General features: G+C 42.8%; 1 protein-coding gene across 2 annotated transcripts in view; it reads left to right on the forward strand.

The window, feature by feature from the left end:
• Positions 1–19117, forward strand: part of KCNB2 (potassium voltage-gated channel subfamily B member 2) — a 194770-nt gene that overhangs the window by 397 nt on the left and 175256 nt on the right. The window contains exons 1-2 of one of the 2 annotated variants that reach the window (XM_052704899.1): positions 450–749; positions 16378–17060. In XM_052704899.1, the coding sequence (XP_052560859.1) occupies positions 16482–17060 (579 nt within the window). In that variant the 5' untranslated portion in view covers positions 450–749; positions 16378–16481. Of the gene's footprint in view, positions 1–449; positions 750–16377; positions 17061–19117 lie in introns of those variants that run through there. The other variant, XM_052704900.1, reaches the window with a different exon arrangement.

Below are 19117 nucleotides of genomic sequence, written 5' to 3' on the forward strand. Positions count from 1 at the left end.
ATCTCGCGAAGGCTCTGTGTTTCTGCTGGGGGGGGAGGGGAGCAGCGTGCATCCCTAGTTGGGCAGGAGATTGGGCTTCGCGTGCGCATCCCCGGCCGGCGGTTAGTGCAGGGCTCTGCGTGTGCACGTGGATGTGCGTTGCACACACACCACCTGCCCGGGAGCTGCCGCGAGCCGTGCGCGCTCTGCTCCCCTTACCCGTGCCGTACGGAGGGGGTGTGCAAGTCGCCGGGCGGGGGGGAAGGGAGGGTCGGAAGGGTCCGGGATCTCCCCGCGTGCTCCGGCCGGGAGCGGCCGTGCCCCCCCGCCTCACCGCCGCCGCGCACAGCCGCAGACACGGGCGGCCGCCGGCAGCTCGCATGCAGCCGGGGATTACAGCGGGGCGAGGGCAGCGCGGGCTCGGCTTTTCTCGCCCCCCCGCCCTGCTTCCCTCCCGCTCCCCCCGCTCCGCCCGCCGGCCCCAGCAGCTCGCCGCGCCGCTCGCTCGGCAGCTTCGCGTCTCCGGCGGGTAGGAGGGAGATGCCTTCGCCGTGGTTTTTCCAACCCCAGCCCTCTCCGTGCCGGGGGGGGCGGTGATGTGGAGCCGAGAATGTAGAGCAAAGCCCTCCCCGGGAAGGAGCGACCAAAACAAACGTCTCGCCGTGGCTTTGGCGGCCGCGCAGTGCCCGGGGAAGCCCGAGCAGCCCCTGCCAGCACTGGGGAATCCCTCCTCCAGCCCCCGGCGGTGCCCCGGGCGCCCGCGGAGCAAGGTAAGCGGCAGGGCATCCCTCCTCCCGCCGAGGGCTGCGTTTTGCTTATATTCTTTTGCTTTTTTTTTATTTTTTCGATTTTTTTTTTTTTTTTTTTTAAGAACCCGAGTCATCCACGCCTCCCGAACAGCTGCGAGTTGCGAGGGAGGCGAGCGCTGCCCCCGCGGGATGCGTTCCCCCGGGCCGGGGGAAGTGCGGGGAGCCCCGGGGAGCCCCGGGCTGCGGAGCGGGGGGAGCTCGGCGGGGCCGCTCCAGAGCGCGGGTTCTCCCCGGCCGCTCGGGTCAGAGAGAGGATAACGTAGTCCTCACTCTGGAGCGCTTTGGAAAGCCTGCCTTGTGTTTTTGTTCCTTCGGCGCTGTTAAAGCAGTGGGAAATGGCATATCGTAGTATTCTGCCTCCTGCCGTGGGTGAGCTTTAAAGATAAAAGGCTCGTCGTTTGTTTCCAATGCTCTGGTGGAGCCGGGGAACCTGATGATAGAAACCCTCGGTGTTCTCAATGGATGGCTGTCATCTGAATTAACCCGAGTGCCGGGTGATTGAAAATCCCCTCTCCCAAAGCTGGAAATACGGGAGCACTGTGCTTGTCTAAAATATACCGGCATACATCCTCTCCATAGATACATCGCATGCTGTCATGGCTTTAAACACCCCAGCATCTTTATAACTGGGCATGTTCGCCGCATGGCTCCTTCAAACCATTCAGTCTACCAGCATTTCAGTGGCTGTGTGAAGGTGGACTGTTGTATATCCCCAATGTATGGGTCACATTCACAGTTGGACTTCATTCAATTACATAATGATTAAGATATAAATAAGCAGTGTATGTGCAGTTTCTTGGACATTTTCATTCATCGCAGCTAAGGCCATCTATATAGGATTGCTGCCAAAATTGTCACTTTTTAAACGTTTGGATGAAAAAGGAAGTGTCAATAGCATCAGGTGGAGGCAACAGTCCTAAGCAAACACACAGGCAGGCAAACCTTGCTGCTTAAAGGACACCTAAGAGAAAGATCTTAGTGACCCCATCCTGTAGCCCTGAATAGGCTGCTTTGGGAGAGAAAGACAAGCAGCAATGCTGGACAGGTTGGGGAGAGAGAAAAGCCTTATCTGCTGATATTTGGTTTTAAAAACAATAAGCTTGCTCAGCTGGCATGTTGTATCCAAGTTTGTGCAGAGCCTCAGGGCTGAGCTAGGTGTGAGGAGCTCAGAGTCTGACCTAGCTCAGTGCAGCCTTGTGCCAGGAAGTTGGTAGCGCTACTTGGAGGTCTGCTTGTCTGCCATCACCCGAGGTGTGCTGTTAGAGCTCTGGAAGTCTTTGCCAGGGAGAGGAGATGCAGCACACGCAGAAAGTTTGTTGTGGATCCTTAGTGCCTCTTCCTTTCATTCAAACAATTCCTGATGCACAGACCCCTAGCTCAGCCTTACTGCAACTTGCAGCTGCCTTTTTTCATATGGTGCTTCTACATGGAGCCCTCACCACAGCATGCACAGTGCTGTAACCTCCTTTCTCATCTGGACGTTGTCACGAAGCTCAGCAGGGTGGCCTCATTCAGACACACACAGGCAGGAAAAGTGAAAATAACTCCAGCTCAAGATGAAGGAGAAGCAATGTTTGGAGCAGCATGCTTCTTTCTTAGCATCCTCATTGGCTTCAGCATTTTGAAAGGCACTGTTGCCATAAGGATGCCACATCAGATGTACTTATTTATTCATGCTCAGCCTTTTTTCCAAAGTGCAAGTTAATTGGCAAATTCTGGCTTGCCATTCAAGGCAAGGCGAGGAGTGGAGATTTGCAACAGCTTTCCTTTCAACGTTTGGGATTTTGCCATCAGCTTGCTACTGGGACTTTTAGAAGGAGATCTTGATCTTATGTGACTTCCTTGGGCTTCGTGTCCGTACATGTGCAGGTAAACTGTTCTTCAAGGCTCCGCTATATTTAAAGCTACCTGCTGGAGAACACTGCAGCCAGCTCTGGGCTCCGCATGTTGTCCTTACGTAAGCAGTGCTGGGGAGGGGCTGCCTGCTCCCCAGGCTGAGGGGCTGGGGGAGAGGGGCTCGGTCAGCAGGCACAAGGTCTCTATGAAGCAGTAGCCGTGGGGCTGCAGTGCTGGAGGACCTGTCTGCAGACCCTTCCGGAGGGCTCTGCTGCCCGAGCACGGACCTGCTGCTCCCACAGGCAGCGTCGAGAGGGAAAGGAAAGCACTGAAAGTTGCGAGCTATTCCAGCTCAGCTTTGTCTGGGCAGACATACAGACGTTCTAAGAATTATTATTTTTTGAAATATATTTTGAGGGATTCTTGCATAGTACCTTCTAGGAATTTGATGTCTTGTATTTTGTAGTAAACCTTAGGGACATATGGTTTTAACTCACAGTTTAGCAAGTAGAAATGAATGTCTACTTCCTAACCATAATTTCAACTGTTAATCAAAATAAACTTTAAGATTTTTAATTGCAGAGATCTCTTAAAGATGTACAGTAGTGTTTTGTTACACTATGCAAACAAATTGATTGACACATCATAGCCTAACTTTATTCCTGTTCTAAGTGTAGTGTTCAGTAAATCCCAGAGTTACTCTTGCTATATGGAGAGGATTTGGAAGGAATTTCATTATTCTGACTTTTTCTTAAATGGTATATGGCTTTGGATATTACACTGTATGCTGTAATAAATAGACTGCTGTGGTGCTTGAATTCAATTCAAGTAGAATGTATCTATATTCAATCCTGTGATTAAATACTGTAAGTGAGCAGAGAAGCTGAATTCTGGTCTTTTATTGATCGGAACTTGAAAGTTTTTTTTATCTCGGGCAGTTCTAGATGTAATGATAGTCCCAGATAGCTTTGTAAGTCACTAAATGCCATGAAAGATTTAGCTATAGAATGCATCAGTCAAGATACTTAAAATCTATTCCGCTTAAAGCTGTCTGTATTCTCTGTTAAAGGGGGAAGTACAGCAAAGGCTATTCTGCTTTTTGTGCATCCTCAAGCTCATTACAGCACACAAAGGAACTTCAGTCTTACATTGACATCTGCCTAGAGTTAGAGTTCACTTATTTACTGAGCAATATGTCATCACTTTCTTCCAAGGCTTGAGAGCTGGAGTGAACTAAGTAGTTGTATTGCTGCTTTTTTTCACCAGCACTAAAAATATGAAGACATTAGCTGTGTAATCAGTAAATAATGAATATTATTTGGAATGCGTTTGTTCATGGATTATGGTGACCGCAAGAAACTGTAATGGAAAAGTCTTAGGCCATTAAAATCTGTGGGGTTTTTAATTTTCTTGTTTTTAATGCAGGAAATCTATATTTAACCATAATGGCAGATCAGCTCTGACTTAGGTGTCTGGCTTCTATATGTTGTAGTTCCCCCTCTGGATGACTGTAAAGAGGAGTAGTAACATCACTGCTGGCAGCAGCAAGAATTAGAACCAACAGTCTATCTGATAATAAATAATATATGTCACATTGGCATAATGCAGCTCCGAGTATTAAGAATAGGCTGTGATAAGCAGCACTTACCATCTTTACAAGGCGCAGTGGCTATCTACCATTTTGCCTCACGTAATACCATGATAGTAGGATCACAGTATATTCTGAAATTGTGCAAGGGCAAATGCAGTTGGAGTCTAAATGAAGGTGCCAAGCAGATCTGTTATCACATGTGACACAGGAGGATCCTCAGTGCTGGTCTCCCCGAGAAATCACGCTCTTACAAGATATTCTTTGTGCTGCCATTATATGTGGTTATTACCTATTAGGAAATAAGCATCAGCTCTTCAGGTAAAACTGTGTAACAAGGGAGTGAATGCAAAGCTGTACTGATAATTAACTGAACAAAGCTGAAACATAATCTTCTTTGATGACACTGGAGATGAGCTTCTCTCCCTGATTGCCTAACAAGTTAAGAAAGGGAAATCAATTATGGCAGTACAGTCCAAATACATTTACCTCAGAACATTAATAAGACATCTCAAGGCAGTTCGTAAAACAGTTTTTCCCAGCATCTGATCAACTGTTAACTTTTAGCTATATTTTAAATACATAAGCAAGCTTAACAACTCAAATTGAGTCCACAGCGCTGCTTTTTACAGAGGTTTCAGTGGTGTCTTGCCCTCTTAAAGTGTGAGGTTTTGGTTCATCTGTGGAAGTTTATGAGCTTGTCTCAGCTGGCTGTACTCAGATGACTGACGAATCCTACCTTAAATTACTGCCATACGTTCAGTGTGAATTTGAATGTATCAGAGAGATCGTGGGACAGTTTGAGCAGAAAGTGTTGGCAGGCTGCAGCAGCTGGAAAAATCCCTCTAGTGCATTTAAGCAGATGCAAAACAGTGAACTGGACTAATTAGCCTTGAAATAACAAAGCTACGAATGACACTATTGTACGTGCTCTTCCAGTGGTTGCTGCGATTAACAGCACGCGAAGTTGATCTTCCTTGACAGTAGTGCCATCTAGAAAGTCTCGCTTTCTAGAATGTTTCCATTTCGTGCTTTTTCTGCTCTCATTCTTGCTGACATAGAGCAAACTTCTTCAGTGGGTAGGCCTTGTGATTGGATTTTGTACTTAGGACAAGCCTGCCTACCTGTAGCTAGTCACTTCAACGCCCATTTAAGCAATTTGTTAAAGCAGTTGCAGTAATGCTCAGAATCTTCTGCTCCCCTTGGAGTAAAGAAGGGATGAGATTGTTTGGCTGCTGATCTCCTTGCTGAACCAAAGATGTCTGGCTTTTGTTCAGTAGTTTTGTGGTTAGGCTATTTACATAGAAGTGGGAAAATGAGCTCTTTATACCTTTCTCAGGTTAACATGTATTCGCCTCTCATAATGTGAGATTCCCTCCAGGCAAAGGTTTGCTTATACTCTGCAGCTATGGATCCCTTTCTAATGCACCTCACTGGGAGGGTGTTTTCTGTCCACACTGCCATCCTGGGTCTTACTGGTAGCAGCAGTAGCCTATGACATATGAACCAGGCAATTAGGTAAATGGGTTGTTACCACCAACCACCTCCTCTAGGAGCATCAGACCTTGCTCAGTTTTTTTTTTTTTTTTTTTTTTTGAAGGGCTGTTCTTTATGTGTCTCCTATAAAAGGAGGCTTCCATTTGTCAAATATTATTCGGGGGAGTTGTCACTATTTTGATCCTATACTGGGCCTGGATGGGAATTTAGAGTGCTTCCTTCTGACTGTGTTGATTCTGCTCTAGAGATTCCCGTATCTTTGAATGTCAGTCTTGCATGTTTAACATTAGAAGCCATGAATTAATGGCTCTGATCAAGCAAATTTTTAAGGGGATGCTGTGAAAAAAAAATACATTTTGGCTTGAGAGAAGTAAATAAATACACTTATAGCAGCATTTAAATACAAATTTTCATTTGGTCTTAATTTCAGAATTACAGCAACTACCACTGTTGCATGGTACTGTGCATGATAGCAAGTGCTCGTTTGTTCTGTTCTTATTTCAGTTTAGGGTGTAAAATATCAATACTCTTAGTGTCTTTTGCCCTTAATTTTGATGTTCTGCTTTCCAAAACTTACACTGTTCCACTCATGGTAAGACTAAAAAACACTATAAAATTGAAGTGACTTCTCTACAGATTTAAAGTCAAATTCCTAGAAACAGCACTCCCATAACCAGACCCCAAACCACCTATACTTTTTTGCAGTATGTAGAACCAAACCACCTTAGATAAAGGTCGGCTGTCAAAGTTCTGCTTTCTGGATGACCACCAGGCAGAACAAGGTGAGAAGTTGTTGCAGGCCTCATGTGACAACTTTCAGGACTAGATTGAGTTTGTTTTGAGGCACTCTATAGGTTGAGCCGTGAAAATGTTGAAGGACTCTCCCAAATCAAGACTGTGCTGACATTTGTCTTAATTTTTGATGATAAGAGCTTTTTATTTATTTATTTTTTTTTGTGTTGACTTGCTGATGTTATGACCTTGCGGACATGTTGGGACATTTTCACTTGCGTACAAATGAACTTGTCAAAATTGAGTCATCCAGAAATGCAAGCCTTGATTAATTGCTTCCAGATTCATTGCTTCTGTGAAGCACCTGAGATAGGAACATAGGCTGTAGTAGGGTCATTGGATTGAGACAAGCATCTCTTGAATAAATATGCCCTCCTCTCAGTGAAAACTTCAGGCATATCTCTTCCTATCTGTTGTTTAGGTAGATCATGGCCTACCATTTTTCAAGAAGGGATAAAATCTGATGCTTCTCAGTTTGTCTTGTTGCTTCAAACATTGTGTATATAGTATAATATTGTATACTGCATAATATTTTCCTATGTAGAAACCCAGAATAATAGTTCAGTACCTGACTGTGCAAACTTTTATTGGGGAGAACAAAAAGGCATCTGTGAAGTTTTCAGTGCTTTCAGTTAGCTGGTAGCACTGTTATTGATAGGGAGCAATGGAAGATGGAATTTAACAGGAAGATACAAGATTCCAGGCTTTGAGTAGCCCTAAAATAGTTATTTTGGGACATCTGGTTACAACAGTGCCTCTTTGATAGAGCAACAGGAATGTTAAAAACCTCATCCATCATTTTTGTGCACGGCAGTGCAATTTGAAAAAAAATAAGCTAGTAAATAAATAAGTTGTGATTCAAAACTAACTTATTAATATTAATGTATTTAACTCATTACTGTATCTTGTATATATCATAGCAGTACGTCCTCAAAGAATTGTATGGAAGCACTGATCAAAACTGTAGATCCAAAGAGCTAGCCAGGATATAAATACATAGTCTGACTTAGCCCTGAAGTGAGGATCTTACATAATCGCATTTCTGTAATATCTGGTTGTTTGAAATTAAAGAAAATGATCTGCCATTCGGCCTTGTACTGCTGTGTGACAGCTCATCCACTCTGAAATTTCCAGGGAAGGCTAAATATGCAGTGAAAGACAATATCTTTGGCAAAAGCAATAACTTAGCTCTTAGCAACCAATTGTAAACATAAATAGTAAAGTGCGGCCATCACAGACAATTACACCCTCATCAAGAGATGCTCTAACATGTACTGCAATGGAAATGCAACTGTTTTTGTAAACTGAGCAGCAACACACCATAATTTTTTGATAAGAATCAGATAGCCACGCTTGTCAAAAGCAAAAACGGCGGAGTATTATTAATAAGGAAAAACAGAGGACTAGAGTTAGTCAGGAATAAAGACTGATGATGATCTTAATTCAGCACCGGGACAGACTGTGAAGCTATTACAGTATATCAGATGCTCTGAAATATAAGGAGGTCACTGAAATTCCTTTGCACTGCCTTCACGAGCATTTTTCATGCAGTGGGAGCAGAAACCAAAAGTCAAAAGAATCCATGAAAAGATGAGTTCTGCTAGTTAGTTAGCTGGATGGATGTATATGTGTATGGTCCTGTGCTGGAAGAAAAAGTGTAGAATAAGGGTTCATGTGGTATATTATAGTTGTGATAACATCCATTCATCACTGATATGGTGTCTGAAAGCTCAGTACTTTCTCAACGGGTTAAGGACACACTCAGATGGCCTGTTCTGTTCAGCATCACTTTCTGTCTGTGTTGGCTTTACAGGCAACTGAAGCTGAGCAATAGGTTGTCAAGTCATTCACTGTTCTTCTGAGACCTTAGTCCAGTAAGAAGGGGTGTTCCAAACCCTGCTCTCAGCTTCTGTGAGGTTCTGCTCAAAAAGAGCACTCGAGGCGCTAAGAAACTTGAGGTAAAATTGCACTGATTGCTGTCAAGTGTTCTGCATTTGGTTTAAAGTTGTCCACATCATCCTTAGTGGAGGCTAGAGCTCCTACAATGCTTTACTGGAGGACAGCTACAGTAAGTAACTAATGATATTAGTGTGTATTAAAATATCAGATAAATCAAAACTACCAAACTTCTGTGACTGCAAAATTTTACAAGTATGTTATCAGTTATGCCCTCCCTCCTTTTCCTGTCTTCTGTCTCCTCACCTATTTCTGTCTGACTTTTCTTATACGAGGTCCTTAAGGAATATATAAAGCCTCTGAGCACAGTGCTCTTCATTAAGTTCAGCTCATCCATCTAAAAGACACTTCTGTGCTCAAGACAGTGAGAACAGGGAGCTACCAGACAGACTGATTTCAGTGATTTGAAAAGTTCATCTATAAAAGGCCCCATCTTTTTTGAACATTTCCTGCAGATCTCTGGGACTCATACAGCCAGTATGAAATTCTTCAGATGCCAAAAATAAGTCATCCATGAGGTCTGTTATAAAATAGAAATAGTCATCCTTTTAGACCAGTTAGCCATACTAACACCCCAGAGTTTGTTAGCAGGGTTTAGTTTCAGAAAATCTTGCCTTCCATAACCCATAATCCAGTATAGATATAAGAAAAACCCACAAAGCTAAAGCTGCAATTTCAAATTAGTTCAGGGAAGAACCCAGCTCTTTTAGTCTCTACCATGGCTCTGGTCATGGTCATGGTCTGGCACAAGCCACTGCTTGCAGAGAAACTCGATCACTGGGGGTGATGAGTTGAGGTTCCATCATTGCCCCTTCTGGCCACATGGCTTTAAGTGGATTCATAGAATCATAGAATCACTCAGGTTGGAAAAGACCTTAAAGATCATTGAGCCCAACCACGACCTAACCATACTACCCCGAATCTAACAGTCCTCCACTAAATCATGTCCCTGAGCACCACATCCAAATGGTTTTTAAACACATCCAGGGATGGTGACTCAACCACCTCCCTGAGGAGCCTATTCCAGTGCTTAACAACCCTTCCTGTAAAGAACCCTTCCTGATATCCAAGCTAAACTTACCCTGGTGCAACTTGAGGCCATTTCCCCTCATCTTGTCATCTGTCACCAGTGAGAAGAGACCGACCCTGCTCTCGCTGTAAGCACATTTCAGGTTTTGGAAGAGAGCAGTAAGGTCTCCCCTCAGCCTCCTTTTCCCCACACTGAACAGCCCCAGTTCCTTCAGTCTCTCCTCATAGGCCATATTCTCCAACCCCTTCACAAGCCTTGTTGCCCTTTTTTGGACCTGCTCCAGCACCTCAGTGTCCTTTCTGTACTGAGGTGCCCAAAACTGAACACAGTACTTGAGGTGAGTACAGGGGCAGGATGACTTCCCTAGTCCTGCTCACCACACCATTCCTGATGAAAGCCAGGCTGCCACTGGCCTTCTTGGCTACCTGGGCACACTGCTGACTCATATTCAGCTGACTGTCCATCAGTACACCAAAGTCTCCTTCCATCAGGCAGCTTTCCAGACACTTCTCCCCAAGCCTGTAGGGCTGCCTGGGGTTGCTGTGACCAAAACGCAGGACTCAAAGCTTGACCCGACTGAAACTCATACAGTTTACCTTGGCCCATCGATCCAGCCACTCATCTGAAGGACTTGAACCCTAGTGCAGACACAGCTGTGGACTGTCAAAGCTCAACTTCCTTGCTGCACGTGCAAGCATGTGCTCCTGCATATGGATGTGAATCTGAGAAATGCTTAGGATTACTGTCTGACATGTTTCCTTGCACTTCTCTGCCTGCAGCTTATCAATTCTTAATTCTGTGTGATGTGATTCCTGTCAGGGTGGGAAATGGAAGTAATGATTACCTCATTTGATTATTTTTTTCTTCAGAGCTTTAGCTATGATCTCAGCAATTTTTTAAAGACTGAATTTAAGGGAAAACACTATTAATTAAGATACCTCAGCTCACCATTAGGAAATTGCAACTCTTCATTTTTTGGAAACAACAGAAAATTGACAAATGTGATGAGGGAAGTCAGTGGTTAAGGAACAGTACTCCAGCCTTAAACAAAGCTACTGCCCATTACCTGACATCTCAGTTACACTGAACTTTTTAGAAGCATTAGCAAATTATTATTTTCCTCGTGCTGGAGCCAGGCTCTTTCCGGAGACAACACACGCCTCTGCCTGGACGTGACTCTCTTTGGAGCAAGGTCATGGACATGTGGATACAGCTTGGCCAGTGGGTGGAAAAGTCCCAGCGCTTGGGCCAGCTGGCATGGTGACCTGGGTCTGTGTGGTTAAACTCATGTAGACTCCAAAGCAGATGGCTGCATGCAGACTGCTGACTGAGAGCAGACCTTGAAGCATGCTGACTCTCCAACCATCCTTGCAGATTATTTGGGAAAGTCCTAATTGCACTGTGCCAGGCGGTGCCCTGGCAGTGCAATGGCACAGGCAACTGAGCTCCTCCGCCCAAGGGTTTCATCTGCTCCTGTGGATGTGCCCATCAAATGTGATAAAAATGCTAACTACTCTGAAAAGAAGCAACTGTTTCAATTTGAGCAGCCAAAATTATTGGGTACTTCAGGCATTACTGACCTTCATTTCTCCCTTATAAAGCAAGGGTAATAATAGGCTGATATTGATGTTGAGATGGTAAACTCTTGGATGCCTTGGAAGCTCTCAGGTAGGACAGTGAGAGCTCCCTGAGGGAAATACATCACTGTGCACACAGTGCTGGGTTCACAATAGGACGTGCTAAACAACATCAGAGGACAAACAGTGAATGAGAAAGATAGAAAGAAATGGTAAATAATTGCCCATTCATGTAACGCTGAAAGGATTGGTGTGGGGGGAAATTACACCATTAAAGTCTGCATGCATATGGTGTGGGGGAAGAAATCTAACCTTCATTCTGGCTTTCCCTAGGTTCTGAGTAGTAGTCTTCACAGTTTTAACTTCTATTCACTGCAAAGATTTGGTTTTGATTTGGAAGAGTTTTATTCAGTATTATTGGTATTTACCTGCAAAGTCATTTAATTAGTGCAAGGAAGGAAACTTAGCTTTACGGAGGTTTGCTCTTAGTGTGCATTTGTGGTTATGATTCATGTCCTTCTCTACTGAGTGCTGTGCAGCAGAATGGCTTTGCCTGCCGAGGGCTGGAAGCGTTTCTCACTTTGCCATGGTGGGAAAGGTGCACGGTGGTTTTGCATGCAGCCAGAGGCATTAAACCAAAAAATATTTTAAAACCTTCCCAGGATAAGAATTGCAGTAACAGTAACTAAAAGCCAGAATAGTTATTTAATGAAGGGTTAAGGCAACTTTGATTGCATAGTTTTGTTAAAATTAAAGATCTGGTGATTTCTTGTGAAATTCATAATGTGGATTATAAAGTTAAATATGTTTTGCATTTAAAGTAGAGGCTCCTAATTATACTTTTACTAAAGGTGCAGTTAGAGACAGGCTCTGTAGTTCAGGTTTGTGGGAAAAGCTACACAGGAAGAAATTTAAAAAGTATATATTAGCAGAACGCAAAAGGAGGTGCGAAGAAATGTACTTAGGAAATAGACTAGATTTTTTTAAAGTCATATAGTCTATGGGTTGTATATGATGAAATGAGCTCTATAAAAAAGCAAAAATAGCCTTCATTTTTGAAGACTGCATTTGAGGAGAAGCTTTTTTATTTTTGATCTTTCAAAAGTTCTGTATGTCCTGACTGCGAGCATGTACCTTGGTATGTATCTATATTCATAGCACCTTGGATCCAGTTTTCTGAACACAGACTAGATGGTGTTTCACTTCTGACTTCCATATGACCACAGTTAGCCAGGATTTTTAAAGCTTTTTTAGAAAAGCCAGACTTCTTCAAGTAGGAAGAGGCAACCGATAATTATACTGTCAGATGAGAAAATGCTTTATCAGCTCTAGACCGGCATTGATGACACTATAATTTTGCACTGTTAAACAAATTTGTGTGGTAACCACACTGCGTAAAAGCTAAAGCAGTGTGTACTCTGCCTGTCTTCAGTTTTGTAATCAGAAAAGCAAAGGAGTGCTCAGTTAACCTAAGATTAATCACATCAACCGCTTGACTTCTGCTGTTTTACTCTGTATTGCTAATACTCAAGAACAGATATTAATAAGAAAAGAGAAGATATCTCTGAGATTCAAGAATGAATAAATAAGTGAAGCCTTGTAGAAATTGCCTGAAGACTTGACTGATTTCATGGAGAATGACAGAAGCTCTTTATGAATTTCTTTAATTCTTGTGTTTTGTTATGTAAGATGTCCTTAAAGGGAGAAATAGAATTGTGCATTAAAGTCTGAAAACATTTTTTCGTAAAAGGTTGTGAGTACTTCTTCCATGTAGAAATATCCTCTTACAGCTGCTTTGTGTTTATGTGATGGTCTCTGTCAGAAGGTGGATAAATGCATCACGGACCACCAGAAGATGCTTAAGTGACAAGACATGATAAAGATCAGAGTCCACTCATCTATTAGGGCACATGAAGACAGTTGCTATGTTTTGACTCTGAATGAATTTCATTTATGGGGCTCATTGATGCTGCCCCATAGCTTTCAGTGCAGTGGCAGCAAGTCCCCGGGTGCATGGTTCTTGGAGTGTAGGAAGGCACCTGTGCTGCAGCTCCAAAGTCCCCCCACCCCCTACACATCTTCTCTTTGCAACTAAGGAAACGAGGAGGAGGGTAAAATCAGAGAAAAAAACAGCCTAAGGGGAAGAAAGCTAAAAACACAGCAGAAAGGGATGCATATTATGTAATCCTACTGATGCCAAGGCTTTGGTTTTGATACAACATTTATCTTTGCAAGTGAACTTATCACAGTTTTTTTTTTTTTTATGAATGAAGGTAAATGTTACAGGCTTAAACCCTTGTGTAAATAGACAGAGAGGTGCACTTGGTAATCAAGAGAGATTTACATTGCAGTGCTGGAGGTAGACTGGCAGAAGGAAGAATCTTTTGGCCCTTATGTGTTTTAAGTAAGTTCAGCCTTACAGTGGAACTGCAAGCAGTGTAGTGGATAAGGATTGTTAGGCTGATGTGCTGCAAGATTCCATTAGTTGTTGCTAATTTCATATATATTTTTTTTAAAGAACAAAACCACAGCAAACCTATTTAGTTCACTGGTACACTCTGCTATCATTCTGCTTGTACAGCATCTAAGACTTTTGCTGTGTTTTAAATATGGGTGGCTACTTTGATTTAGTACTTTTTAGCTACTTTGAGTATAGAAATGGGGGAGGGGGGGAGATGTTGTTATTCTTCTGACTTCATAAATTGAGCTGTAAATACATGCATTTTCTTGCTGCATTTCTGTGTTTTTGGCTGTTCCCAGTACAGAGGTTAACAACACAGAGCATTATGTTGTCCCGTTTCAATTTATAGGAGGGAGAGGAGGTTCTTTTAATATCTGTATACCCAACGTGAGATTAAGAAAAAACGGTTCATATGTTGGTCCAACCAGTTTATTACAAAACCTAATCAGGGAGACGGGGAAGGGAAGGAGGGCGATAGAAAAGATAGGAAAGATGCAAGAATTGCATAAATCGGGGATAGTCACCAGCAGGATCCAGCAGCGGTCCCGTTGCACAGCGTTTTGAAGGTCCGAGGCAGACACAGCGGGGGGGCGGGGAGCAGCAGCGTGGCCGGCCTTGGGCAGCAAGCAGGTAGACGAGGCAGTCGCGGAGCCAATCCTTGAGGAAGCAGCAGGCAGCAGGCACAGGAGAGTCTGTCAGCATGCAGGTGTCACTTCGTGAGGAGTCTGATAGTCAGGAATCCTATGTTCTTCTAGATGAGGAATCTGTTGCCAGAAACCTCTCATGGATTTCGGTTCCTCTTTTTATCCTCCTTCTTCTCCTGCCTACGTGACAAGATGGGCCTTGAGCAAGAGTCATTGAGTACCCCCTGAGATGGCAGTCGTCCTGAGGTAAGTGCACACAAAGGAGCACTTCACAGCTGTTGAGCTGCAGCTCATCTCGCTCTCGTTGCCCCTGGCCTTGTCCATCTGCATCGCCCAGACAAAGGATTTCACAACCCTTGCTCCGGACTTGTCTGGACTTCAACAAGTCCATCTGTGTCCCCAGCAAGCTTTGAGACACAGACAGAATAATCTACATATGTACTTTACAGAAAACATATCTATAAATGTAAATATTACTCCACTGGGAAACTTTCTAGGGAACTTTCCTTTTCCCTGATGTTTTCGGACTTGGAAGTCAGTTAATACCATTTCTCTGCTAATATCACACAGGGCTGAGCCTTACTATTAGTTTTTCTGTTTGTAGAGGATACCTTTTAAAGTTACTTATAACAAGGCCTAGCAATCTTAGTTTTATACTTGAAACTTTGTCAACCCTGTCATAAGTATGTAAATATCACATTGAAATAATTCTGTGATTTTTCCTGAGTACTTTTGGAAGAGGATTATTTTGGATCCTTATTGCTCTAATGAGGATCTTTGTGACCTTCTAATTTCCTTTCAGATTTTCACCTTCCTTTCATGGTGAGTTTGTACTCATTGGTTCTTGTACCATCACACTCCTTTAATAGAAACAGTCCTTTTCCCTTTCTGGTGTTTACTCCTGATGTATTTACAGATAACAATCCCTCTTATAACAACCTTCATACTTATTCTGCAAAGAGGATGAAATTCTTGTTGTCATCAAATACTTTTTTAAAGCTGCAATGATTGCACTTCAAAAGGAGAAGCAGACTGGTGAGCTGCTGAGTTGCAGAGTACGAGAGGACATCAATTCATGGAAATTCCTAAGGAGTTGCCTTCCTGCTTTGTAAGAGAAGCTGATCAAAGCATTCTTAATATTCTTCCCTTTGGGCCATGATACCATTGCTAGGTTATTATTTAAGCACCGTGTCAGATAATCAACCTTAGTAGGAGTGGTGGGTGTGGGTGGGTTTCCTTCCTGTTTCATAATGGCTTTCCAGATTTGGTGATGAACAGCTGCACTTCTGAGTTCTTTGCAGCACTGTGTACAGTAAGTGCGGATTAACTTGAACATGACTAAAACTGAGATTACTGATGGCTGTCATGCAATCATGTCACTTTAGCAGCTTAACAGGTGAATGAGTGGGATAGAAAAGAGCCTTTCTGAGCCTTTCTAGTGGTTGGTGACCCTGCCAATGGCAGGGGGGTTGAAACGAGATGATCTTTGAGGTCCTTTTTAGTCCAGGCCATTCTACAGTTCTGTGATTCTATGATTCTATGATTCTGTGATGAGCTATGAAACAGCATGCACAAAGTCCTTGTCTATGCAACCCATATTACTGTTCAGTTAGGTTCCAAAGAGTTAGGATTCTTTAAACCAAATAGGTCGGGAAATCAGCAGTGTGTGGAGATATAACATTTGACTTGCCAGGATGGAAATTATTTGGTGTGTAATTTTTGACCATGAAAAAATATGGTAAGTAAAGTTTTGGAGGTTGGAAAGGGAAGCAGTTTCATTCAGTTTCAGACTGCATCTCCCAAATTTGATTTTCAGTAAAAAAGAAGGGAGGCCCCACATCTTTTTTTTTTTCCTTACGGATATTCCTAAAGTCTTTCTAGTAGCCTACCTCACAAATTAATTGTTAAGTAATCACATTTAGCTAACATTGCTGTATCAGAAACTGATAGAACAAATTCTCTGTACAAACTCCTGATTTTAACAAAAGCAAATTTCTGTTATTTTTTTTCTTTTCCTAAACATAGTGGTCTTACCCATACCAGTTGTTCCAGTGGTTCTGTATACTACCACAAAGGAGTCTCACTGTGAAAAGAGCACATTGCCATCATTGTATTTTCATCTGCACATGAAAATGTGGAAGGAGAAATAGTGAGCATTTGGGGGAATATTTTCTGCCCTGCAATATTCTAATTTTTTGTCTTTTTCAGCTGCAGGAATGGATCAGTCCACCTGAAGAGGACTCTATCCAAACATTTGCAGTCTCCAAGCGCATTCTCCTAAAGACTGGCATTACAACTGCACCTTTTTCACAATGGCTGAGAAGGCTCCACCAGGGATCAACAAAAAGTCTTCAAGGTCGACCCTTTCCCTTCCTCCAGAACCAGTGGAGATCATTAGGAGCAAAGCTTGCTCACGGAGAGTTAAAATAAATGTAGGTGGGATCAACCATGAAGTGCTGTGGAGGACTTTGGACAGACTTCCGAGGACACGATTAGGAAAGCTCAGAGACTGCAATACTCATGAATCTCTGCTGGAAGTATGTGATGACTATAATCTAAATGAAAATGAGTATTTTTTTGATCGACACCCAGGGGCTTTCACTTCCATTTTGAATTTCTACAGGACAGGGAAACTACATATGATGGAAGAAATGTGTGCTCTTTCTTTTGGCCAGGAGCTTGATTACTGGGGGATTGATGAGATATATTTAGAGTCTTGCTGCCAGGCAAGATACCATCAAAAGAAAGAACAGATGAATGAGGAGCTGAGGAGAGAGGCAGAGACAATGCGAGAGAGAGAAGGGGAAGAGTTTGACAATACCTGCTGCCCAGAGAAGAGGAAGAAGCTCTGGGACTTGCTGGAGAAGCCCAACTCATCTGTGGCAGCAAAGGTAAGATAAACAGTATGTTTAATGCACAGGAGAAAATTACGTCATCGCTCATGTGTCTGGTGTGTGTTTCACTAAAATATTTAGAGAAAAGAAGGATCTAAACATGTATGTACTATGAAGTAAATACACCCAAGTCTGTTCTAAAGCCCACTGAAATCAGCAGAAGGATTCCTGTTGACTTCAGTTGATTTCAGGCAAATGCTGCATTTGTTGTTTGTAAACAGAAACATCTGTGCAATTGTTAATGGACTTCACGTTAACTCTAAGATAAAAATGTGTCCAGAGGACACCAATTACTTCTTAGAAATGCACTTGGTTATGAGAAACATGTTCTATTAAGCCCACATTTATCCATGACAGTGTTGATACCTGTTTCATTACAGGCATTGTAATGTAATTGTAGATGTGATATCCATGACTCAAAAGGTGTGCTAGATGTTAAGATAATCAAAGAGCAGCATCAACAGCTGCTGTCTGTCATGGTTTTATATTGGGCGAGGATTGCAGTGTTTTCTCTTATACTGTGTTTTATCAGTCAAGAGTTAATTTATTGAAGTATTAAAGCATAGGTATATAAGCACATGTATATGTATGTATACATATGTATGTATGTATATTTGTACATACAAATATATATATATTATATATATATATACATACATAATATGCATGTTATATATATATATTCAGTCAGATGAGGAAACGTTCTCTTGAAGCCCTGTTCCAGTACTGCTGTCTTTAAACAGGCAAACCACTGAAAGTGACAAACAGTGGAAAAGTTTCCCTTTGCAGGACTGTGTACACACACAGTGAGATTTTGGTGCTGCTATTTAGAAGAGAGGTTGCCTTGCTTCTTCATGGACTTCATTGTTCGCTTTGTGACGTGGGGTACTGTTAAATGTGAGGAAAACTGTGGAAGCTTGTCTCCAGTTTGAACCACTCCAGACTAAAAACGTTCAGGATATAGGTGTTTGTGTTATGCTTAACTATGGCTTTGTTTTCTTATGTCATTAATTTTTTATTGGATGCAACTCCATTGGACTAAGGTAAGCATTAAAGTATGTTGGTGGAACGGACAAAAAACAGAGTCCTGGCAAGGATATTTTCTTGCAATAGCAGTTTCTTAGCATTGAGATGCAATACACAACATTTTTATTTTAGTTTTTCATCGTGGACTGCGTAACTGCTAAGCAAGAACTGATTTTTTTCAAAATTTCATTTATTCAGACAGAATAGAAGGTTCATAACCAGATTAAAAGCTAATAGGAGAAGAAAAAAAAAAAAAGTGTGTATTCAGTATATTTTACAGTGTGATAAGAATACATTTTCTGCTGTGTAGATCCATATTCCAGGCCATATGTTCCTCTCCAGGAAGAGGAGCAGAGGGGAAGCAGATGGGCATAAGGTGTGCCAGGAAGGGTTCAGGGAGGCCGCGTTGCGCTCTGTGATCCCCTGGTACAAGTTAGCCTCCATCAGCACCCCCAGGGTTCTCTGACACAGCTGCTGCACAGCCTGCAGGAGTCAGGGACCAGCTTCTCAGGCCCACACTGTTTAGAAGACTCCTGAGGTGACCTGTAGCAGACCTCCCTCCTTCCCAGATGGCTGTAAGCATAAAATAAGAAGCAGCAGCATGGTGGTCATGAATCTGGCTTCTCACTGGTGAGCAAGGGGGGCTGAGCTCCTGATGGGGTCACAAAGCTGGAGGAAATTGTGCCTGAGGGGAGACATTCGCCCACCATGGAACAGCCACAGCTGCATCCTCACCATAAGTGCAGGCAGGCTTTGGGGGAGAGGAAATGGAGTGTGTATTTGTAGAACCTATTCTCATTTATTTATTTTTTTTAAACATATAGAAGAAAGCTCAGGACTTCAGACATTAGTTTAATTAGTGCTTCCCTAAGACTGTTTTGAGTTAGGAGTCAGCACAGCAAGATGGAATTGATGAATAGAGCAAAACTAAAATAGTGATTGTTAGGTTCTTTGTCTGTGATTAACATTTAGCCACTCTTCTGGTTGGTAGATAAATGCAGAAATACAGGACAGTCAAACTTACATGA

This window comes from Tympanuchus pallidicinctus, unplaced genomic scaffold (genome assembly GCF_026119805.1).
Source record: "Tympanuchus pallidicinctus isolate F22 unplaced genomic scaffold, pur_lepc_1.0 scaffold5, whole genome shotgun sequence".
NCBI classification, from domain to species: Eukaryota; Metazoa; Chordata; class Aves; order Galliformes; family Phasianidae; genus Tympanuchus; species Tympanuchus pallidicinctus.